Below are 23,137 nucleotides of genomic sequence, written 5' to 3' on the forward strand. Positions count from 1 at the left end.
TGGTAACAAAACCGTGGATCCTCGAACCGAGATCTCATGCTTTCTTTGCCTGCCCGTCTATATCAACATTGATCTCGCCTATTCAATTCAGCCTAAATTGTTTGACTTGCAACTCTTCAAGAGGATCTTCTTGAGATTTTCTTGAGTTTATGATGAAGGTAGTGGAACAAAAAGATCAATGTCCACGTAGGTGCATTGTGACCTCGAGTCGGGTCTCTGTACGGTGTACGTTCAGTAGTGAGACCTCTTCGAAATCTATGAAATCGCTTGTCAGATCCTCCAGAGTAAGTTGCGAGCCGTCGTCCTTCATCCGTCGTCGACTTCAGAATCTGCATCCAATAAACATCATCATTCAGGGCCCTCCTTGTTGGCCGTATTGTCCGGGATGCATCTAGTTCTGGGATGATTCGAGCCATCCGGCGCTATACTTCGAGATGGTTCCAGGATCAAAAGACACGTCCAAGTGAAGCTCCTTCGTAATTTTCCAACATATTGTTCTTCGCCATCGGCTAGGCAAGGAGTTTTCTGAAATTAAAGAAGCCTGGTACGGCTGGAAAGGAAGCTGGTCCAAGATTGGCAACAATATCTTTCGGACAGTGGCATGGCACCTATAGAAGCTAACTTGAGGAGTGTCGTGAAAACGCCATTAATTTTTTGCTAGGATTGTCAGACTTACACAGTAGTACCTACATCACGCTCTTGAGATAGTCAAGTGAAGCACACGATGGTCAAATAATTATTTTAGAGAAGTGCCAAGAGTACCGAGACGCAATGGACAATTTCAATTATATACATCACGTGACCACGCGACGACGGTACGCGCCGCTGAGCAAGATAGATCACAGTTAATAATGGCATTGCTTTTATTATCGGCATCTTGACAATCGTACTACTCGGAGAAGACTTCGAAATGTCCTACTATGACGTTGACTCTATCCTGACAGACGCTCAAGTATGCAAGTCGGTACCTTGACAACGTTTTTTCTTGATCTAACGATTGCATACCAGAAACTGCCCTGCACATTTGAACTTGAGGTGCCCGGGCTTGGCATCTTGGAGGGCAATCCTGGAGAAAATGTGGGTAAGGATGCCCCAGGAGAAGGACACAGAATTTGACGATCGTATAGATCAAGGCAGGGACTCGAATTGATCTTCCATTATGGCTGGGTGTGATGTTATCGATTGGGTTAGGATCTTGCGCAGCATGTGCTATCGATGAAGTAGACTCCCGCTAACTCCGAAGAAAGAGCACGTCTGGGGACTTCACGATTAGTTACACTTGACCTTCCCTCAGCATTATCAGACCGGGTAGTGAATGCGCTGAAAGCCGATCCCCGAACCGTCGATCTGCGCTCATTGGCACCGCACTTTTACAGTCTGAGCGAGCGGGTGCTCGACCTCTTTGAGGAGGAAGAGATGGTGGATGTTCTGATCAACGTACGTATAAACCCACCAGACTGCGAGGAGCTAACGAATAGTTTTTCTGCTAATCTTGGTCTTGACAGACATTCAAAAAGCGCGCAGCCGAAATTGCTGACCACGCACATAACCCCAAGGGTGCTCTAGGGGAGGGTGCTGATTTTCTTCGAGGGCTGGATGAGACGGAGAGGCAATGTATGTGAATTTATCCCCTGACATGCAATTCCCGGCTATTGACTACCGTCAACTAGTGTTCCGCGTGGCCCACGATAGCGCAAGGGAGACACGAATCTGGGCAGGGGAGGCCAAAAAGAGATGATAGAGCGAATTTCAAAATGGTTGTTAGGAGCTGAGCTGTGCTCGCTTCTAGTGTGTTAGGGAGAATTTTTTTGATTAGTTCATGATAGAGATCCAAGATTTGATTCCATAATCTCATTTCGTTGGTACATGGGGTAGGACGTTTAAAGCATGAGCCTCTAGATATCGGTCATTAGTCCTAATTTCGAGCAAATGACTCGCGGTTGGCTTAATAATGCTAGCCTACGTGCAGGTCATGGTTGTCTGTGTTCTTTGTATCAAATATCTACCAGATCGTTTGAGTAGCACATCATTGGAGTAGCTTGCATTTGGGGACCATCAATTGTCTCCAGGAAACCCAGGGAAGAGGAGCCCAATGTCATCGTGATTACCTAGTATGGATAACTGTAGTAGCAAGTGACCTGGTTCATTGCGACTATATATATCTACAGAATATGAGCATGCTGTAATATTTAAGCGCAATTGTGACTGAATATATCTCAAAGCAAATACTAGTATCAGTGATGGGACAATAATATAATAATAGTGGCCAGGCAGGTCCTCTTGCGTAATAATCAATAAGATATCTTCATGATATTCCTATTGTGCCGTGGTAGCTACAGGTAGACTACCTACCTACGGAGTAGATCTGGCGTACCGCACATGGGCAACTTGTGGTTCATGGCTCACCCCGCCTTGTGGGGTTGAAGCATATTCCTTTTGTTGCTCTACTCTGTACTATGAGCATTTGAGCCAGAAGGAATCACGGTACGGAGTACTTCTAGTTACTGAGTGTACTAGTATCTTTAAAACAATTTAAAGGTGAAAGGATATGTGTGACAATGGCAGATTGCTCTTATATGCCAGAGTTCAAAATTGACTCCTATTCACGATAATAGTCGTCGATAAGAGTCCAGCCCCTGAGTTCTGACAGGATGAAAGGCTAGTCTACATAGAACTTTAGTCGTACATTAGTCTCATTGCTTACTCTTTAGTGGACACTAGCACAAAAACGCCAGTGATGATTGGCAAGAGGGAAACCCCATTGGTGGTTTCTTTGATCCTTCAGGAAGGGAACTCCAGGCTACCCTTTCTCCAGAAACTGATATCCTGACAGCGGAAGTGAATGACGACGGGCTCAATTGCCTATCTTATCTGAGGTATGACGATGAATATCGACAATACGAAGAAGAGTGACAACAATCGCAATTCAAGGGATAAAAATCAATAGATCGGCCGCTGCTTGAATGCATGACAATCGGTCGCATGGCAACACCTGACATTCCCCGACCAGACCCCATATCGTGGGATTCTCCGTTTCTTGCTTAGCCTAAAGACTTACAGACTCACAGTTGACTCGTCACAGGCGCTTGTCATCATCTTCTTCATCTTCCCCTCACTTGATATAGTGCCAAAAAGCTACATACGCTGTGCTTCTCCAATATCATCACTACCTTCCTCTCTACTGCATTAGGTGAACTTTCCGTTTCTTCTCCTCGTTGATCATTGTGCCTCCAGCCTCAAAGTTTGGGCCCCTCGCATCGTCAATCTGCCAGTACTCCGTATCGCGAGGGCTCTTTGAGTCAACCCTTGCTCAGTGGATGAAGTAATTTCCCCAATTTGATGAAGAGTTCTGCCATCCCTAGAGGACACACGGCTGGCCGTCCTGTTGCAAATTTGTCAGATCCTGCAATGTGCCAGCTAGCTAGCTAGCTGAGTGGCTCCTGTCTACATTTCATCAGCATGGATTCGAAACCCAAGCGACGTAGCACAATTTCCGTGCAATCAACTGCCCCTTCTACCTTGCGACAGTCCTTCGAGCCCTCTTCCTCCGTGCCTGTCCCTGCTCGCCGTACAGCATTCCTGAGACACTGCTCAAACAGTAAGCCCGCCCTTGATTTCGCAAGTCCCGTTTGCAATACACAAAAGAACTGACTTGACCGCTGCGTTCCACAGACAAATCCGATCCCCCAATTCCTGCGGCGCTTGCTCGTGTCAAAGGCATGTCCACTATGAATAGTCCGTCGCGATTGGATTCTGGTAAAGCGTGCCTGAGTTCTACAAGAGTATCTCGGTGCTGATTGATATACACAGAAACGTCCTGGTTCAACGGCCAGTCTCCATTGCCTGGAACGCCTCGTACCACACGAAGGAAACATGGGTCCAGATCAGGTACGAGTTATAGTTGAGCTGTCCTTGCACTCCGCGAAGCTGTGGCACCATGGAGAAGAGAATGCTGACAACTGCTGTGTGCGACAGGGACCCCGGAACCTGCTTCTACGCCTTTAGTGAACCCTTCGTCTACGCTTTTACAAGACCTTTTAAGGGAGCAACGTGCGACTCGAGTTTCGCAGGGTCCTCCTCCTACAGATGACTGTGCAGAGTACATGCCTCGTACCCCCGAACGCTTGCAAACCCAGTCTCAGACCCAGACTCAGTCCCAGTCCCAGGAAGATGCAGGTTCTGAGAGACAACGCAAGATTAATAGCGCCTTATCGGCGGGTCTCAAGCAGCCACGAGAGATGGGTTTCAGGGAGATGGACCAAGTAAGTTTGCCCACGAGAAGAGTCATGAGTCAAGCCATAAATTGACGCCCAGCCAGTACATTTCGAAAATCAACAAACAAAATTTTGACCTGAAACTTGACATCTTCCATCGCGCGCAACAGATGGCCGTCTTGGAGAAAAGACTGGAACGTATGCAGCAGCTGGAGGAAGACGTTCAGCGCATGCGCGATTTAGAAGAGGAGCTGCAAGAGCTTCGTGATGTGGAAGAGGACAATCAGAGACTTCGCGAGTCCAACGAGCAGCTCCGTCAAGAGATCGATAAGCGAGACCAGGCGGTCACAGAAGCCGTGGAATTGATCTGTCAACTTGAAGCGAGATTGGAGGAGCTGGAGGCTGGTGCGCTTTCGTCCAGAGCCTCTACAGCTCGTCCTTCGTCCAGCAATGGGCCAGACGCAGCCACACCTAAGAGTTGTGTCACTCCAGATATACCAGAGAGGTCTTCGTCTAAGAAGGGCACCTTGCTAGGGGACAATAACCGAGCTTCTTCGGGAAGTCGTTCTCTCACAAGGGCCCCTTCATTCCTCCGTGAAGAGCAGCCGAGCACCGCAGCTCTACGCAGTCTCTACGTTACCTCTGAACATCCTTCGCGCTCTGTAAGAAGCGCTATGACGAAGACAGAGAGTATGAACTCAATGACTGAAATTACCGAACCAGAGTCACCCAGATTGAGTGCTCTCAGTGAATGTAGCGAGCTCATGCCCTATGACACTATAAACGAGGCGCCTCTTTTCAACCAAGTCGACACTCCAGTCCACCGGGAAAAATCAGTGGGGACAAATGAGACTACCCCGAGGCCCAAAGGCGAAATACAGGCAAGCGGTCACATTCGCAGCTCTAGCTGGAACCAGCCTCAAGTGGAATTATTTCCGACAAGTACCATCCCGAAAGAAAGGCACCAAGCTCACACCAATGCTGCTTCAAGGGAAGCTGGCGACTACATTATCAAGAACGGCATGTTCTCAAGCGCCCCCCGCCAGAAGCTGCGGTTGGATGATGTCTTTGGAGGGTCAAAATTACCCCCTACTCCAGACACAATGAGTACGGCCTGTGCGTCGGGGACAAATAGATCGAATGGCAGTAGCGCCAGGGAGAAGGTTCAGCCTTACCAGCAGTGCTCTGCCCCCCGAAAACTTGGCCGGCCACGGTCTGCGGGCGAGCTGACAACGAAAAGCTCCGATCATAGAGACTTGGAAAGAATCGACCCTGCTCGGAGTGATGCGACTCTCCCTCGTCTTAGTACTGAAGAGCGCGAACCGACCCCGGCTATCTTTCCCTTGAACGGCATCCCATCCGAGACGAACTACGTGTTTGATCCAGCTTCTCCTAAGCGAAGTATGCGTTATTTCAGCGACGCTGATGACGTGATCTTCAACCCTGTGGGAATTGAGAAAGTCATATCAAAGATGGAGAAGAACTACTACTCTCCGCCAGCCCCCATAACTCAAAAGCAAATAGCAGACGTGCCATCTCTATCGTCCCCCTTGACTCCTCAAGACTGGGTCGAGGCGGCAAAGCCAGGTCCTCGGCCCACGAAGAATAGGTCTTCAAACACAAAGACCTATACCGGCCTTCCGCCGTCTAAAGCGACCGGGGCACGGGCTCCCAGTCAATCCACCTTCCTAACACGTAGGCATAGTGTGGACTCGACTCTCCGAGACCCCGGAGTCCCAGAAAAACCCACGATTCCTTTGCCTCTGTCAGACACAAATACACAACCTGTACATCAAGAACGGGAACACCGACGACGGATCAATCTTCGGCCACCATTCCTAGGCCGTCTGGCACAGCCTCGGCGTCTTGAGCCATCCCCAATAACTGATTCAGAGGATAGTGGAGATGGTGCGCCCTCCCCTGTCATTCGCAAAGCCAGGATCATGGAACCGCCAAAGACAGCCAAGACCGTTGAAACTATGGATGCTTCACAACGGGTTCACGGGGAGCTCTGCGGATCGGCACCGACCTACGCTGCTGCGAATACCGCAAACAGCCCCAGCAGGACTCTTCCCCATTCTTTCACAGAATCGAACTTCTGGTCACACTCATCAACGACCAGACCATCAACGTCCGCCAGCAAGGGGCATAAGAGACGCAGCTCCCTTGGCATCTTTGGCTTTGGTTGGATGAAAACGTCGAGCGGAAGCGGTTCTCATCATAAGAAAGCTGGAGCCGACTCGACGGCAACTACGCAGACCACCAGCAAGGAACGGCCGATACCTCGTTGGGGCCCTGACAGCTCCAATACCTTACCCGAGGCAGCGAAGAGCGTCGGTGCATATGGAGCTTTTCAGGATATGTCAGCTTCCGTCAGACATATGGCTCAAAAGCAGGACGACGACGATTCGACACGTCGGCCGCGATATATTGAGCGAAGAACCCGTCGGCCTTGAAGGATCCGGCGGAGTAATGCCAAAAATACCCAAATTTGGGAATATATGACCCGTCCTATGCCACTTTCAATTCTCTTATCACGTCGCGTGTATCTCATGCATGACTTTTATGACCTGCTTTGATACCCCGAGCCTTTCCGTCAAATAATATCATGTGGGACTGTACGACTACCGATTACATGGGCGGTTTTCATGGAATGCAAGCATTTATTTACTGTCGAATTATGATACATCTCTGATGATATATGAAGCATTTGGGCGTCTTTCTGCTTTTTGTCCTGGTTGTGGTTCAGCAGGTCTGCCAACTCACCACCACTGCCACCTCTCTTTTGATCTCATGTCCCTTTGTACGCTTTTGCACGGCGATACTCCTTTCATTACGACTTGCTCTCTGCTTTTACAATTCGCACATGATGACGAGCTCATCTGACTTCAATGGCAAGCTTGTCCCTGACTATCGTTTCTATTTCAGAACTTACATGTAAACTATGAAGGTAGCTAGGATTATTGATAACGAATTCAACGGTTGTAAGATTTTGTGCCAAATACCAATCCAGAAACCCAAACCCAGTCTATATCATTCCCGAAATGCAGCCAGCGCTATCCGGACCATACTCCTCTTCTTTTTCTTTCATACGCCATGACCAACGGTTAAAAGCCCCAGAAATACAGTGTATAGTAGGAAAAGAAACAGACACTCAATACCAGCTATTCCCCGCCTCCCCGAGCCTCTTCCCCTTCGGATTCATCGAGACGATCCTCTGCCCCGGTATATGATCATCCGTGAACGCCGACTCAAACACCCCGGAGATGGACCGCTTCCCCAGCACCTCAAACGAGTCATACCCGGCCAGCTCGCCATTACACGCGGCCCACTCGCGCGATCCATGCGGCGAGCTCCCATCGCCCAGATCACACCACCTCGTCACCACGATCGCATGCCGGAAGCGCAGACTCCGCGGGTCGGACCGGTCTTCGGACAATTTGATCTCGACCATGTACTCGGACGGACAGTCCGGGCAGCGGCGCATGGGGCGGCACTTGGCGCATAGGGTCGCGAACTCGTTGGGGTTGTACGTGCGGCCATGGTAGATGTCCTTGGCGCGGTGCTCGAGGCCCTGCAGGCCGGCGGTGGCGCGGGGTTTTGGGACGTGGCCCAGCGCGCACTTGCACACGTCCATGAGTTCCCCGTCGCGCCAGTGCGCGCAGACAGAAAAATACGGCCAGTAGTCGTCGCGCGAGTAGAGGAGCAGGCGCATCGAGCTGGGAGCTAGGTCTGGGTCTGCGAAGGTCGAGCTCACCACCCGCATCAGCAGCTTGCCCTTGTGGATGTGGTACCGGGTGTGGTGGGACCAGCCGTCCCGTCGCCAGCGACGGGAGAGGGAGTCGACGGGGATGCCGTAGGCGGGGCCGAAGCGGTGGGCGCGCAGCGCGAGCTGCACGAAGGTGAAGTGCAGCATGCGGGCGTGAGTGATGCGGTGGCGGGGTGCAGGGAGGAGGGGGTTGCGGGCGTTTGGGCAGTTGTAAAGCGGGTTGACGACCGTTGCGGGCTCGAGTCGTTCGTGGCCCTCCTGCGTGCGGCGGTGGTATCGGCCGCAAGGCATGCAGAGGAGATGATGGGGGAGGTATCGGTCATGTGGGACTAGGAAGTCGATTCTGTATTCGCGGTTCTCGGGGAGGTTCAAGGCCATCCAGGGCCCCAGGCCCAGGAGGAGGAGGAGTGTCTTGCTGGCAAATGCTAAGCTGGCTCGCTCTGCCGGATTGAGGTATTCTGCAACAAGCGCCCACACGTCTTGTGATAAGCTTGCAATCATCGGCTCCCCCGGGGGTCGATTGTCTTTTTGTAGGTCTGATGCGAAGCCATCCGAATCTTCCGTATCAAGAATGCCTATCGAATGTAGCATAGCTGTAGGGTCGCGAGTCTCGCCTAGCTGGGTGTCCACCAGTGCATTTTTCTCCCGATACTTGAGGCGATGAGCCTGCAATGGCGCAAGCGAAGGAACTTCAGGAACTTCATCACTGGCAATGCTCGGTCGTGCAGCCGCTCGGAGGTTTGGTGTAGATGCGGTGTTCTTGCGGAGGACTTGGCGGGATTTCTTCGGTCGCAGAGCGTTTGTCAGAAAGGCTCGGAAGCCAGTTTTCTGTCCCGGACTCTCTGCAGACATCCTGCTGGAAAGGCGGCGGGCAATGAGTGAGAGATAGTTGAAGAGTTGGTGTCTCCTTTTCCCTATATGCTCGTCATACTGCGGAACGGACCTGGAGGATTGAATTTCCGCTTTTGGAGATTGGATGATGCCGCAAAGAGCTCAGTACGGTAACGATACCGGCTGTTACGGGAGATTATATCCGCGACTATCCGGAGAGCTGCAGGACTCCTACTGTGGCTACAACCATGAGGCAAAAATTGCGAGAGTGACTGGCAGCTGTTGGTGCATTTGTTGATTAGGGCTATATCAGATACAGGAAATCATTATACAATCATATGCGACAAACCAACAGAAGAACGCTCCAACCAAAGCTGTGTCAACATACGATGTTCTTGGACAATCTATGCGGAGAAGCGCTTCTCCACAGACTTCCAGTTGATAACCTCCCAGATGGCCTTGAAGTACTCGGCCTTGCGGTTCTGGTATTGCAGACTGCGGAGTGTGTTTGCATCAGCTACTGTTGACCGGCATGGGACGGCAAGGCTAGAGAGGGCCACTTACTAATAGGCATGCTCCCAGGCGTCAATGCCAAGAAGAGGCTGGAACTGACCAACAACAGGGTCTTGGTTCTAATTCGAAGTCAGTAGTCTGGGATTGACTCCTTCAGAATGCTTGTACTTACGGCATAGGTCTTGATGCCAATGTGTCCGGTCTGCTTGTCCCTGACAAGCCAAGCCCATCCGCTTCCCTGGATGCCGGCCAGAGCGGTGTTCATCTTACCCTGGAAGTTTTCCAAGCTGCCATATGTCTCCTCGATGGCCTTGGCCAGAGCACCACTCGGGGGCTCACCACCACCAGAGCTCTTAGGGGCCAGATTCTCCCAAAAGAGAGTGTGGTTGAGGTGACCACCGCCGTGGAAGTTGATCAGGGGCTTCAGGGCGATCTGAGACGCAATGTCGTTCTTGGCCTGAGCCTCCTGCAGCTGCTCGATGGCCTGGTTGTAGCTGTTGACATAGGTCTGGTGGTGGTTCTTGTGGTGAAGCTCCATGATCTTGCCAGAGATCGAAGGCTCCAGAGCACCATAATCGTCTGTTATCCATGATTAGTTTCATTCAGAGACTGCAATTGTAATGCTACGCTAGTAGATATATGTGAAGGTGAGATTGTGTAGTTCGAATACAGCGTCGGTATTCCACTTCAAACGGAGGAAGGAGGCTCTCATCTTGAGACGAGGAATGCATTGATGAGGCGGAGCCAACATACAAGACAGGTCAGGCAGAGTAGCCTTGCCGCGCGCAAAAGTCAAGCTCGCAGCAGCTCTTGGAGCAGCCGAAGCTCCGGAGCGGAGGGCGGTACGCGCAGAGGTACGGATGAGAGAGGCGGCCATTGTGTAATTGAGAAATGTCGTTTACTGAAGATATGGAAGAGACAAACAGGATGCTATTCTGATGCTCCTCAAAGGCAAAAGACAAGAAGAAATGAAGGGTAGAACGAGAGAAGAATCGGCTCGAAGGAGGAGAACGGGGAACAAACGTCATTGTTTCTCTGCCCTCGGAGTTCGCGTTTCCCCGTCCCGTCACCGCCCGAGCGATTACAAGAAATCAGATATGGGCTATTATTATCTTCATGTTCTAGAAGCCGATCACACGGCCTCGTTGCCAGCTCATTTTTCATGGATTTTTCATAGACTGATCAACGTCACTTTGCACGCCCTCAGTTAAACTGAAAAGGCTGTGACTTTCAGGCGTACTTCATTGCATTTGCCCCCGTTAGTCTGGTCATGGAGTCACCGACCTCGTCATCCTTCGCTGGCCAGAAGCGTAAAATCGTCGATATGAGCTCAGATGAGGAAGATGCTCGCCCTCCTACAGGCTTTCGCGGCTTTGCGAGAGCTTCCTCTCGCTCCGAATCGCCTCCTTCTTTCGGCCTGGGAAGTGCTCGTCGTAATCCCTGGAATAACAACATGCAGTCAGCCACCGCTGCCTCCCGAGGCGGAAACGCCAATACCAGCAAACCCATCACCGGTGGAGGGAATTCTTTTGCTGCGCGTATGATGGCTAAGATGGGTTACAAAGAAGGGCAAGGTTTGGGTGCGAGTGGACAGGGTATCGTCACCCCGATCGAGGCGCAAGCGCGACCGACGGGCGCTGGGTTGGGTGCCGTTCGCGAGAAAACGAAACAAGCTCGAGAGGAGGAGAAGCGACAAGCAGCTGCCCGAGGTGAAGTTGTCGAAGACAGTTCAGATGAAGAACGGAGGAGACGACGGAAAAAGAAGGAAGAACGTCAACGGGAGAGCAGGAGTGGGACGGGGACACCAGTCCCTCGAGCGAAACCTCGTTTTAGAACCGCACGCGAAATTGAGGCGGATATGGATGGTCTGGAGGTGCCAAACGTGCTAAAGTCGCTGATTGATGCCACTGGCAAGGAACAGCGAGTTCTGACCTCCACAGCCGGCCTGATGACTCCTTTGGAGTTTGTCAATCAAGGTGAAGGAGAGGCGTTGAAGATCGCACGAAGAGCGCGTCACGACCTTGAAGCGTTTGCCGATGAATGGAAAGGATTGACGGAACGAAAGAAGTTTGCTGAGTTGGAGGAAGCTCAGATCGTGGAACAACTGGACACCAATCAGCTCAAGACGGATCAACTCACGGACCTTATCACCGCTATTGGGCAGCTGGAGATTTTCGAAGAAGACAGTACGCTTGCACGGTTTGACGAATTAACCAGCAAGCTCGAATCGATAGAGATGAAGTACCGAGGCGAGATCGATGAGTATCGACTATCAGAGACGGCGGTCGCTGCTATTCACCCGCTCTTCCGCCAAGCGATGGAGGATTGGGATCCTCTTCAAGAGCCGACATTCCTTGTATCCAATCTTCGTCGTCTTCAGCCCCTTCTGAGCAGGAAGAAAAATGACGAAGCCGTGTCAAGGCAAGCGACGTCGCCATATGAAACTATGATCTACACTCTTTGGCTCCCCCGAGTCCGCTCTGCGCTCATTAATGACTGGGACGTGTACGACCCGTCCCCTGCCACATCACTCATCGTATCCTGGAAAGAGATCCTACCAAACTTTGTATTCGCAAACGTGCTCGACCAGCTCGTCGTTCCCAAGCTCAGCGGCGGCCTGAAAGAGTGGAAGCCCAGGAGCAGCAGCAGGCGTCATCCCTCTTCCCATCAGGGCTCGCGCTCTCCATGGTGGCTCTTTACTTGGCTCCAATATCTGGACGAGCGTCACACGAATCCGAGACAACCCACGGGTCTTCTTTCAGACGCGAAAAAGAAGTTCCGTGAGATCCTGAAATCGTGGGATCTCCGTAAGGGTCTGATAAGCGGCATCGAACTCTGGCGAGACGCGCTAGGGTCCGAGTTCGATGTTACCCTACGTAACAGCCTGCTACCCCGACTTGCGAGTCACCTGCGGGACGACTTCGAGGTAAACCCTCAAGATCAGGACTTGACTGCTTTGGAGGATATCCTTAAGTGGAAAGGATTCTTCAGGCCCAACGTCCTTGGCCTTCTTTTGGTGGCAGAATTCTTCCCTAAATGGCACAAGATTCTATACATCTGGCTTACCAACGATCCAAACTTCGAAGAGGTCGGCGAATGGTTCACCTGGTGGCGAACCCAGATCCCCGCAGAGATCAACGAGCTCGCCGTCGTCGACGACGAATGGAACAAAGGTCTCCAACAAATGGACCTTGCGTCGCGCCTGGACGACCCCGCCACCGAGCTGCCAGTCCCCAACGTCGCAGCGCAATCGGCCCCCGCAGAAGACGTACCACGCGCCGCTCCAGAGGCGCCTGCCCCGTCTCGCAAGCCCAAGGTCGTCGAGGAAATCGCCTTCAAGGATATTCTCGAATCGTGGTGCATGGAACAGGGTCTTATCATACTGCCCCTGCGGGAAGCGCACCCGCAGAACGGCCAGCCTCTGTTCCGCATCACGGCCAGCGCCACCGGGAAGGGCGGAGTTGTCGCATTCGTACAGGGAGATGTCGTCTGGGTTCAAAATAAGAAAGCGAAGGATATATGGGAACCTATGGGTCTGGAAGACAGGCTTGTGGAGCGTGCCGAGGGCAAGTGACAATATCAGCCTTTGTCTCAACTACTTCGAGCTTCCTGAGAGCCTCTGTTTCTGCGCGTTCATCTGGGAAATTGATGATACCCATGTTTGCTTTATTTTCTCTATGGTAAACTTATCTTCACGTATGTGATGAAATGAAACCTTCGTCTAACCACGACTTTTATGAATCTGAGCATGCCTTTCAACCACATTCACTAGGAGACATGGCAAATTAGTTTTGAGGCAGCTTTATAGTTACGAATGGTGGTGGTGGTGTAATAAATTCTGTAGTCTACTTTGACACTGTGTGAAAGAATGAGTCGTCCTGTTGTCATAAAAAAAGTGTGACTATGTACATTGACAATATCATGCTCAACACTAAAAGGGCTGTGGTAGAAGTATATACTCTGAAAAAAGGAATGCGAGTGTAGAATCTGACCAAGTACGTTCAATGCATCATACATCCTCGTGTTGGTCCCCTTCAACACATTTTTCTCGGGAGAGAGACGTGGCCTGATTATTTAAGATGGAAGAAATCCCAACTCAAACTCTCGTATTGTACCTTTCATTGAATGCGTTGACAGCTTTTGTTTCAGATGGTTAGCAACCGTTCACTCTGCAGGTTATCCGGATAGACCTACCAATGGCGATCTGGCGGTACAGCCAATTCCTCGAGCTTTCGTCTTGCACGGGAATGAAAGGCCCGTTTGCGCCACCCTTTAGCGTAATGCTCATACCAGTCCGTTCCTTGGAAATGGTTTGGATGTCTGTCAATCGGATATCCCATTCTGTTCGAAGTCTCTTGCTGCGCACAAGCATTATTCGGTCGTACGTCAGCATGACCAGCATGTCCTTGCCCGGCAGCTCCAAGTGCGCAATGTAGTCTTCGTTGAAATACTTGCCGTCGTCGGCTGTCTTAAGCCAAAATTGACCCAAAGCCTCGCGCTGTGAGTATGGTCGCACTATACCGTCTGTGGCAATGAAACGGGTTAGGCGAACACGGTCAAGACCTTCCGCGTCAAACACTGTCGTGGTGTTTCGGACACCCTCGGCGAGGTCTAGACAACAGTCAGCATGAACATCTCTATATTGTTGAGAAATTGACGTACTTGAGGCAAGATCGAAGGCGCCTATTGCCGGCTTGGTGGCCAGTCCAAGTACACCCTTGCCGACACCCTTGATGAAACCTTGGAGACCTTCTTTCTCCGCACCCTGCAGCGGGTGGCGAGCAAGTCCTCCAATGCCGCTTGCTAAGCTGTTTGCGAACGCATTTCCACCGGCCGTGATACCATACAATGCATGCTTTGGCCGATTCCGAGACTTCGACATTCGTCGCTGATCTTGAAATTCTTTGTCTAGCGTGGCGACCGCAAGTCCCTTGGACATGCTTCCGGTGAATTTGGCCATACTGTCCGAGAAACCAAAGACGGACTTCTTGACAAAGCTTGTAGCGCCTTTTGCAATACCCATGCCCAGTTCCTGAGGCCGATCGGTCATGACCAGTCCCTGATAGGGCTCGTAGAAGATAGCAGCAACACCAGAGCTGACGTTATTGAACAGACCCACTGGATTTCCTAGGAAATCCGCCGACCCAAGAATGACGTGGACTTGACGAAGGAACTCCTGAGTGTAATGTCTCTGAATATTGTTCAGAAGAATTCCGAAAGAGACACGAGCGTTCTCTAACATAAGAGCATTGAGACGAACGGGGGCGTCGTTGATGTTGCCCATTGACATGGATATGACATTGACGAAGAACATGAGGGGGTTGGAGGGCTGCATGGTATTCTCGGCATTAACCCTCTCTGTCCGCATGAAGGAGATATCCAACTGCATCGGCTGCAAATGAAGGAGCTCAAAGTACACATCTTGGCTAGCACTTTCATTCTGCGGTTCTGGGATTTTTAGATCTTCATCGCAGAGTTTTCCTTCCTGCTCTTCGGACCATGAAGCACCAGGGACCTTTGCAAAATCGAGCATGGCGAAAATGAAGTCCTCATCGAGCTCAAGTGTCATCTGTTGAAGTAGTACCGTGGCATATTTAATGTAAAGTACACCGTAAGAGTCGTCTTTTACGCGTGTAACCATGGCGTGAAAGATCGGATGGGCCTCCATCTCCTTTCCGGTCTTTGGCACAACGCTTGGATACAACAATATGGGGAAAATGCCCCCATAAAGTTGATTATCGATCTGGATCCATTTGATCGTTGTGTTCAAAGTCTGGTAAACCCTTGATTCTCTGAACTTGATCTCGATTTCGCGGAAAGTGAGATATAGCAGCTCCTTCAAGTTCTTGTTGATCAACGAGACCCCAATGCCCGCCAGACGTAGCTGAGCTTTGAAATTGACGTCCGAGTCCAGTTCCTTTACCTCAAAGCCAGTTGACACACTAGTCTGGGATGTCTGTGCCTTCTGTTGCTTATAAAGACTTCGAGATTGCTTGAAATTTGACAAGACGAGGGTCTGGGTCGGCCCGTCAGCCACGATGTTGATATCAACAATCTTTTGCGGCTCCCCAGGTCTTGAAGGCGGTATTCTCATCGGTATCAGGTTGCCTATCTCGGTGAGCCTGATATGCCTTTCCTTTCCATTACATGTCAAGACGAGAGACTTGTTCTTCGTAGCCGGATAATCCCATGCATATGGCATGATGCTGCGGGGCGGGAGCCGGTAGCGAATTGGCCGCCAGCCACTTGTTCTATCATCCTCGTCATCCTCCACGTTTGGATTCTATAAGGACAGTCAGTGTGTTAGCATGTATACGAGTCATATGTCGTGCAGGGGTGCTTACAGCTTGGTAGAAGATAAATTCGGAATCACTCTCATTCCGCATGGAGAAGGGCCAATTTCGAGTTTCCAAACTGAAGTGGATAAAAAGTGTAGCGCCTTCCATGATGATATCAACCTTGATAAGCCTCTGCCGTTGATTTGCCTTGGCAAGTTTCACATGTACGGTTCCAACGTCTGCAATGTTGAAAGGCGATGACCATTGATTGTTCACGCCGGGGAAGCACAGGCAAAGTTGCTTCTCTGCAATCTGGCGCAGGAAATGCAGGGGCACCAAATTACCACTTTTGATGGTAAGCACGTTTGATGAGCCGGGTTCGCGGACCAAGATGTCTTCACTCAGCTTGTTTTTCAGGATGAAGCGAGGAGAAATAGTGACAACTTTAGTCATCTTATATTTGCCTTCACCCTCCATAACAGACACCCCTGCATGGAACTCGCACTTCCCTTGCCTATCGGACAAGACAACTTCAAAGTTGCTCCCAAGAGCCTCAAAACTCTGCGGCTTGCTCCAGGTGGAATCTCCTATCTTCAAAATAGATCTGTTCTTCGGATCTTCCGATTGATAAGCATACATGTATGGGAGAGCCCGCCCGCCATGTCTTGGGTCGGGGTTCAGGCCCTCACCAGCTGCGGAGCGTGCTGACTGCAAGAAGGCCTTGCTCTGGATCTCCATTGGCAGTCCTGTCTTGTTCAAGATAAGATACGGACTGTAAATCGACACCTTGAAAGCGCCTCCACTATCTGGAACGTTGAAGTAATGGAGCTTTAGTCTTAACGGAATCCCTTGTTCATCCTTGAGTGAGAGCATGTGTTCCCTTCGATAATCTTGTGCATTTCCGTTAATGATGGCGAATTCGCTTTGCCTAAAGACGGTGTCCTCTAGGTCAATACTGAGAAGGAGTAGATGAGATAGCTCAACAACATGGACCGGACTGACACCACCCTTCCTTAGGAAATTGGTCCAATCCTTCTTTGTGTTCTTGTCGTAAATGCGGTATTTGAAATCATATGGTAATAGATTCTCAATCTCCACTGGAGCGAAAATACGTATACGCATGTAAGGATAGACGTTGGTCAAGGAATCCTTTGGGTTGTAGGTGGCATTCATTTGGAAGTAGAAGGGCGGAGCCTGCTGTCCGCTTTCGCTGATGCACTTGATCGTGCGAGTAGGTCGCCGCAGAAGATCTTTCCAGTGCAGTGGTTCTGTTGACCATTCATATCCGAAGCCCTGGTCAGGACGGATGAGGACTGAATGCAAGTAGGCGGCACCTACAGGTGCAGGCCGAGCATCCCCAGGAAGAATCTTCTCAATCTTGAGGAGATGTCCTTCTTTGTGATTTAAGATGCCCAGCTCTACCGGTATTTGAGTGTTGTTTTCGATAACCAGCGGCGAGCGGAAGGTAATATACTTGACGTTGTCGGTACCCAGCTTAACTTCGACTAGAAGCCTATGGAGAACACCATCTGCCTTGGGTTTGAGGCTATACAAGAATTCGCCCTCCCTAGCCACAGGAATGCGGTTGATGCTCTCGAAGCCGCTCCCTTCAAGTTTCACCCCGACAACGCCGCCTTGGCCTTCAGGTGCAAGAGTCTCACGTACTGCAGTCGAGTCTTCAAATCTCCAAGGGTATTCTTCCCCGTCAGAGAGCTTAGCAGCCGGACCTTCCTCTCCGGTGCTGACATCCGCCCAGACACGAAGATCGAAGCCGGTATAATTGCGAATCCGATATGGTGCGTCGGCTCCGCGGGGCTTGGAAAGAACATCTTCATCGGTCGAGAGAAATTGGAAGGACTTGGATGCCAATGCAATTGTAGCCGAAGTCACAGTGAGCTCCATGTTCTTATGTGAGTAGGCATCGATTGAAAAGACTTCTGGGTCGACCTCCTTGGCGACGTGAAAACCGAGTTGCCAGGGTTCAATGAGTGGTTCCCAGGCCGACTTGGAGAAATTGTAAACGTTGATGAAGGTATCGAAGCTAGTGTCAGCATTCAGTGCAGACGACCAATCGCGAACATCGACGGTGAATTTCTTGACGCTCCAGTCGAGCAATGGAAGATCATGCAAGTCCCCTATGAGAATCACTCTGACGCCGTCGATCTGCGCGCTCAGTTCTTCGCGCTTCAGTATAGCTGAGCGTTCCGAAGCAGCTCCTTGATTAGCCGGTTTGCCGCTCGCCCCCGATGCTCGTCGTGATTTCAAGGCAGGGGCATGTGACGACCGCGCAGCGCTTGATCTCCTTCGAGTGGACTTTGCGCTGGGTTGTCTACTATCTGATACTCTCTTCACGTCGCCGCTCTCTATTTCCTGTGACCTGTTTGCTCTCATTTCGGAGGCCTTATTGACAATCTGTAGTGCCATCAAGATGTCTCTGAGGGAAAGGCGCAGCACCAACGGTTCAATGTGCACGTCTATGGAAGTTAACGATGAGCCTTTCTCCTGTGGCCGACTATCCATGGACAGCTCCAGCGTAAAATCGTCCAAAATCCGCAGCCTACTGGTCCCGAACTTGTCCATGCGACACAAGAACATGCCGACTTTGTTGATCTGCAGTGTAGAGACGTTTTGTTGGGAGAAGAGTACTTGCTTTGTACCAAGCACTATAGCCTCGGTATGTGCAATGGTAGGGTTGGCAATCATGATAATCTGGGCGTCAACAAGGTTCACTCTGAATGAAATCGTTGTCTGGCCGGCCGAGCTTGTCGAGTCCTCGCCTGGGGTGGCGACGGCAGTTTGGTCTGGGCTTTCTGTGGTACTGGATCTTGGCTCAGAAGCTTCATCAGTCTCCTCAATCTCTTCTACGGCCACCGGCTCCTCTGAGGTGAAAACCGAGTTCATAAACGACTGCAAAGCGGACAAATAGTCCAGCGCCAGTATGATACGTGGGCTATCGATCGTCAACATCGCAATAAGATGTTTCTCTGGCCCGGGCGACATAGAGAGACTAGCCATGAATTGCTGTTGCACATCGTTATTGATCAGTGACATGATCTTCCTGAATTTGTTCGTGTCCTGATTGCGGCTGTCGCGAACAGACAGGGAATGAATCAAGAGCTCGGATTCCAGAGACCCATCGGTAAGCATGCGCAATTTGACTTTAGTGTCATTCAGCGAAAACTTAGACAGACTCGAGTCCTCCAGATCACCCACTGGCTCGTCATCCTTTGCAAGAATAAGTTCCAGGCCGACACTATCTACTTTGAAAATCATATCTAGCTTGGCCCAGGTCTCGTCGTCCAAACCCGATCCTTCGGCGGTCTTTTCATGCTCCTGGGGGGTTTGAGCGAGTTTCCAATCTGCTCCTTTGCTTGTGTCTGTTACAGACGTAGGAAGATCTTCAAAGGCTTCGAGTTCTTGCTGCTCATAGTCGGTTGAGAAAGCGCCGGGCACAGTTTTCGAGAGCTCTAGCAGAAATTTGAGCTGCTTTTGCGACACTCTAAGGTTTATGGGAGACATAGACCCTTCGATTTCCATATCTGGACGTGGATTATCATTCTGATGCTCAAGATAGCAGATGCTGAAGTCCAAGTTGACTTTCTGGATCATCTCCAGCTCTTCGACAACATCTTCCCCGAAGTGGAACTTGGATGTCAGGCGGATATTGCGTATGCCTGAAGAAATCAGGTTAACGGCGGGACTTTCCGCATGTTCATCCAGAGGAACGAAAGTGTTCTTAGCATAGATCTCTCCGAGATGAGCAGTGACTGTGTCGCGGGGTCGATCAGGTCTCACGGCACCGGGAAATACCAAGATTGGAGTTTTGACAACGACGTCAAATCGCATCTTAGATGCATTCTCTTGCAGCTGGTTGGCTTGACTAGCTGCGGCCTGGCGGGCAGCATTAAAGATAGCCTGCATCTTGCCGAACTTGACAAGGAAATTGATGATCTTGCGATATGGCTCTTCGAGGAAATTGATTTTGATAGAACCCGATCTCAGATAGACCTCAGAGTCATAACCGGGATAATTTGTGCTCTCGGGATCAAAGGTCTCGTATTTAAAATCAGCGAAGTTATCACCCTCGATGGTCAAAAGCCTCCGCAGGTCGGAGGTGGCTGAGGCGCCGGTATTGACATCGTCTATGAGGGTTAAGCTACCGATTCGAGACTGGATAAGCATTGAGCGGCCAACAAGATTAATTCCCACGTCCGCAGTGTTAAGACTCAGTGTAGCAAGTCTGACGCCGTCATTGTTCAGAATGAGGGCGATGCTCTTCAAGTCAGCTTTGATCCGAATCTTTCCCGGCTGTTCTGTGTCCTGGGTGAGAACAGTGGTGTCCTGGACAGTCTCGTCGGACGACGGCTTCTGGGTTCTGGGCTGCTCTGGGCTTGTGAAGGTGAGGAGAACGAAATCCAACAGAGTGAGAAGTGTCTTCCTAGTGACCACAAGGTTTATGGTAGATATGGACATATCAAGGTTCATTGCTATACCTTCGTAGGTAGACAGAAACTCGGGTGACTCTGGCTTGACTCGAACAAATTTGAGGTGAAAGAGGTCCTTATCTTCGTCTGCGTCGAATCCCTTGGAAGAAATGATCCTCTTGAAGTCAGGAATGGGGTTTTCCTCGATATAGTCGTCCACACTCAGAGACTGCAGAACGATCTCTGCCACCATGTCGAACGGTCGCATGTAATAGTCTAATTCGAAACCTTCAGCAACAAGCTCTACCAACAATTGGTCTCGAAACTGGTCATTTGGATCCGACCGGAACAGTGAGCCACGAAGACAGCCAACTGTGAACTTAAATTCAAAATCTTTGCGGTGAATGTTGGGCAGTCTATCGACACTTTTCTTTGTCTGCTCGTGATCTGTCTCGGAATCGGAATCTTCGTCGACGACCGGCAGTTCCCTGGGTACTGAGGGCTGGAAGGAAGCCGATCTTGCTCTATTCCCTGCTGTTGTCGATTCACTCGAGCTCTTCGCGGGCGGACGATCGGAAACACCTCCCTCGTCAAATCGTGGAATCGCGATGTCAATCAATTTCATCAGACCCTTGTACTTTGTGTCAGACATCGAAGCGTGTAACTCCGGCAGATGGCCTGATATTCGAGTCCTGGTGAGCTCGGTGCTTTTCGGTACTATACACAGTTCCAAGACAAAGTCCACGTTTATACGATCGATAATATGAAAGTTTCGGTTCTTGACCTCGGACGTGAGTTGCGATTTGGTACTCTCAACTCCAGGGCCGATCAAGACCTGGGTGGAGTCAAGCTTAAGAAGGAATCTATCGTATAGCAAATGCTCCAGTTCCTTGTAGTCGTTCTCATCGTATTGCCGCTTCTGCTTGGCCTGGAGGTCTCTCATGGTCTGCCTATCGACCAGTTCACTATTGACACTGATGTGACCTGCGTCCAAGATGAGACAGAGGGAGCTTTCTTGTGTAATGCTTTCTGGCACTATAATGAGAGGTGCGTGTATGTCGAAGTGAGCGTCGACCTTCTTGTGCTCCTCCAGGGCAAACTCCAAGCCTGCTCGGGTTTGCTGGCGGATTTCCTCGACAGTTGCTCCTGCTGAGTCCAAGAGGGCTCCAATGGACTCCATGTGTCGTTCAGGGGGCTCGAAGAATTTAACAATCTCCACAAGGAACCTCGGATTATAGATGACCTCGATACTCTTCATCTTGACTCTCACCACCGAGTCGGCGTCGCCCTCCAGTGGGTTCTTTTCAAGCTGGAATTGAAACAGGTTATCCTCAGCCTCCTCGTATTCCTCGTTGGCCTCCGGATGCAACTCGTCACCATCAAGGGGCTGCGTTTGACTGTCCTCGGACTGTGGGAGAGAATCCTTGACCTTGACTATCTGTGGAAAGAGACTACCCTCGGTTGTTCCGTCATACACTCTGAGCCCACCGAGATCAACTTCGATGAAGAAGGAATCCGGGCGCTGCAAAGCCTTCGCTCGTAGATTGTCAAACACCAATTTCATGACTTCGCTACATTTTCCGTGGGGATCACGCCTCAAAGTGAAGCTTCCGGCTCTGAGACCGGAGTTGACCTGAAGCTTTACCCACTCTCTCGGCACTTCGACACTCTCGGCGATCGCTTTCTTCTCGTCCCAGTCAATGGCATTATAGAGTTCCTGCCGCTGCTCCTCGGTCATCGTGGTCTCTTCAGACTCCTCCTTCTTGGTGCCCCATATCCATTCCGACCAAGTTTGTGGGCGTGCGGGCTTCTTGAGGCCAATATTCTCCTTTCGCAGTTGATTTCGCGCCAATGACCTCCAGAATCGAATATCCTCGTAACTGAGCTTTCGTTCTAGACGTTCAAAATCCTCTGCCTCCTGTGGAGACAAGGGTTCCTCCCGCTTTTTCTTCTTGAACAGATGGATGTAGGCTATACGGTCGTCCCGTCGCTCTTTGATATAATCCCACGACCAGCGCCTGTTTCGATCGTGGATTTTGCTGAGAACCGCTTCTCCGGCAAATCTGAACCATGCCCGGGGGTCCTCTTTCGGTCTGCATTTCGGCTGGAGCTTCTTGTATTCCTGATGACGAAGAAAGTAATGGAAAAGATCGACTAGCATTAGAGCATCGCGATATTGATCGTCGTCCAGAACGAAACTAAGCTCATCAAACAGTAACCGTGTCTTGATGGCTGGCCGGTCATGCTTTCCTGACTTATCCAACTCCAAGCCAGCACGACCACTGACGGGGCGAAGCATAAACTGGTGGCTCTCTTCGCTCTCAATGGCAGTTCTTAGTTTCTCAATCAGCTCCGCGTGACTAATGCCTTGTGCTTCTGCGCCCAGGTCAGAGCCTCGTCCTGTGCCCAGAAGCTCGGCATCAGTGTTCCAATATACTGATAGCGCACCCAGTGTAGCTAGTTTGTGGGTGGTAGTGGAGGTCGATTGGATGAAAGTAGGGTTCCATTCGGAGTCAGTGCTGACAGCGCTGAGTTCCTTCAGTGTAAGACCGATGGCGAAAGGGTGACCTGGTGAAGCAATCGAGTCCTCGTATCGAAAGTGCACGTTCTTGATGGATATTTGGAGGTTGTCAACAACGGCGGTGACGAGGCTCTGGGTGAAGCTCTGGTTCCGTCGCTGCTCCTCCTGGCTCATACCCTCTGTATTCCGCTCTCGCAAGATTTCCGCACTCTCAATCTTTTCCATCTTGAGGTTATAAGCTCTTCGTTCCTCTTCCTCCGGGTCATAGTCCGCATCTTCCTTCGGGGCTGCTAGGAGAAACACATCTTCGATTTCAACTTTGACCGGTTTCCCTCTCAGATTAGACCAGGGTATGGACAGGGTGAGCTCGCCGAGGTGGCCTTCGACGACATTTAAAGGAAGATGTAGTTGATCAAGAGCCTCCCGTCGCAGCTCCAGGTTGCGAAGCTTGACATCGCCGGACCAGATACCGATGTTCAATTGTTTTGCATCGAAATTCTTGACATAATAGCCCAAGAAGCGATTGAGCAGGTTTGCGACCAAGCCTTCCAACATGACTGCGGGGTGCGACCGTGACCCAGGTCGGC

General features: G+C 50.7%; 6 protein-coding genes across 6 annotated transcripts; 3 read left to right on the plus strand and 3 right to left on the minus strand.

Moving 5' to 3' along the window:
* Window positions 1-910: 910 nt before the first annotated feature.
* psf3 (DNA replication protein PSF3) lies at window positions 911-1,738 on the plus strand (the record flags this gene model as incomplete). Its single annotated transcript, XM_001266867.1, has 6 exons — window positions 911-952; window positions 1,009-1,077; window positions 1,128-1,186; window positions 1,248-1,437; window positions 1,506-1,614; window positions 1,671-1,738. 6 exons carry the CDS (start codon window positions 911-913, stop codon window positions 1,736-1,738), a joined length of 537 nt encoding a protein of 178 aa, XP_001266868.1.
* A 1,721-nt stretch (window positions 1,739-3,459) lies between these two features.
* On the plus strand, window positions 3,460-6,670 carry NFIA_104600 (uncharacterized protein; the record flags this gene model as incomplete). The annotated part of the gene is made up of 5 exons (XM_001266868.1): window positions 3,460-3,598; window positions 3,673-3,756; window positions 3,811-3,888; window positions 3,976-4,262; window positions 4,319-6,670. The coding sequence occupies 5 exons, from the start codon at window positions 3,460-3,462 to the stop codon at window positions 6,668-6,670; spliced, it is 2,940 nt and encodes a 979-aa protein (XP_001266869.1).
* A 698-nt stretch (window positions 6,671-7,368) lies between these two features.
* Window positions 7,369-8,835, minus strand: NFIA_104610 (uncharacterized protein; the record flags this gene model as incomplete). Its single annotated transcript, XM_001266869.1, has 1 exon — window positions 7,369-8,835. The coding sequence occupies one exon, from the start codon at window positions 8,833-8,835 to the stop codon at window positions 7,369-7,371; it is 1,467 nt and encodes a 488-aa protein (XP_001266870.1).
* A 383-nt stretch (window positions 8,836-9,218) lies between these two features.
* On the minus strand, window positions 9,219-10,204 carry sod2 (superoxide dismutase sodB; the record flags this gene model as incomplete). Its single annotated transcript, XM_001266870.1, has 4 exons — window positions 9,219-9,309; window positions 9,379-9,446; window positions 9,500-9,906; window positions 10,081-10,204. The coding sequence occupies 4 exons, from the start codon at window positions 10,202-10,204 to the stop codon at window positions 9,219-9,221; spliced, it is 690 nt and encodes a 229-aa protein (XP_001266871.1).
* Window positions 10,205-10,597: 393 nt separating this feature from the next.
* Window positions 10,598-12,901, plus strand: NFIA_104630 (putative G-patch domain protein (TFIP11); the record flags this gene model as incomplete). The annotated part of the gene is made up of 1 exon (XM_001266871.1): window positions 10,598-12,901. The coding sequence occupies one exon, from the start codon at window positions 10,598-10,600 to the stop codon at window positions 12,899-12,901; it is 2,304 nt and encodes a 767-aa protein (XP_001266872.1).
* A 522-nt stretch (window positions 12,902-13,423) lies between these two features.
* Window positions 13,424-23,105, minus strand: NFIA_104640 (membrane morphogenesis protein VPS13; the record flags this gene model as incomplete). Its single annotated transcript, XM_001266872.1, has 4 exons — window positions 13,424-13,464; window positions 13,522-13,938; window positions 13,990-15,610; window positions 15,672-23,105. 4 exons carry the CDS (start codon window positions 23,103-23,105, stop codon window positions 13,424-13,426), a joined length of 9,513 nt encoding a protein of 3,170 aa, XP_001266873.1.
* Between the last annotated feature and the right edge of the window lie 32 nt (window positions 23,106-23,137).

Source organism: Aspergillus fischeri, genomic scaffold (genome assembly GCF_000149645.3).
Source record: "Aspergillus fischeri NRRL 181 1099437636245 genomic scaffold, whole genome shotgun sequence".
Lineage (NCBI taxonomy): Eukaryota > Fungi > Ascomycota > Eurotiomycetes > Eurotiales > Aspergillaceae > Aspergillus > Aspergillus fischeri.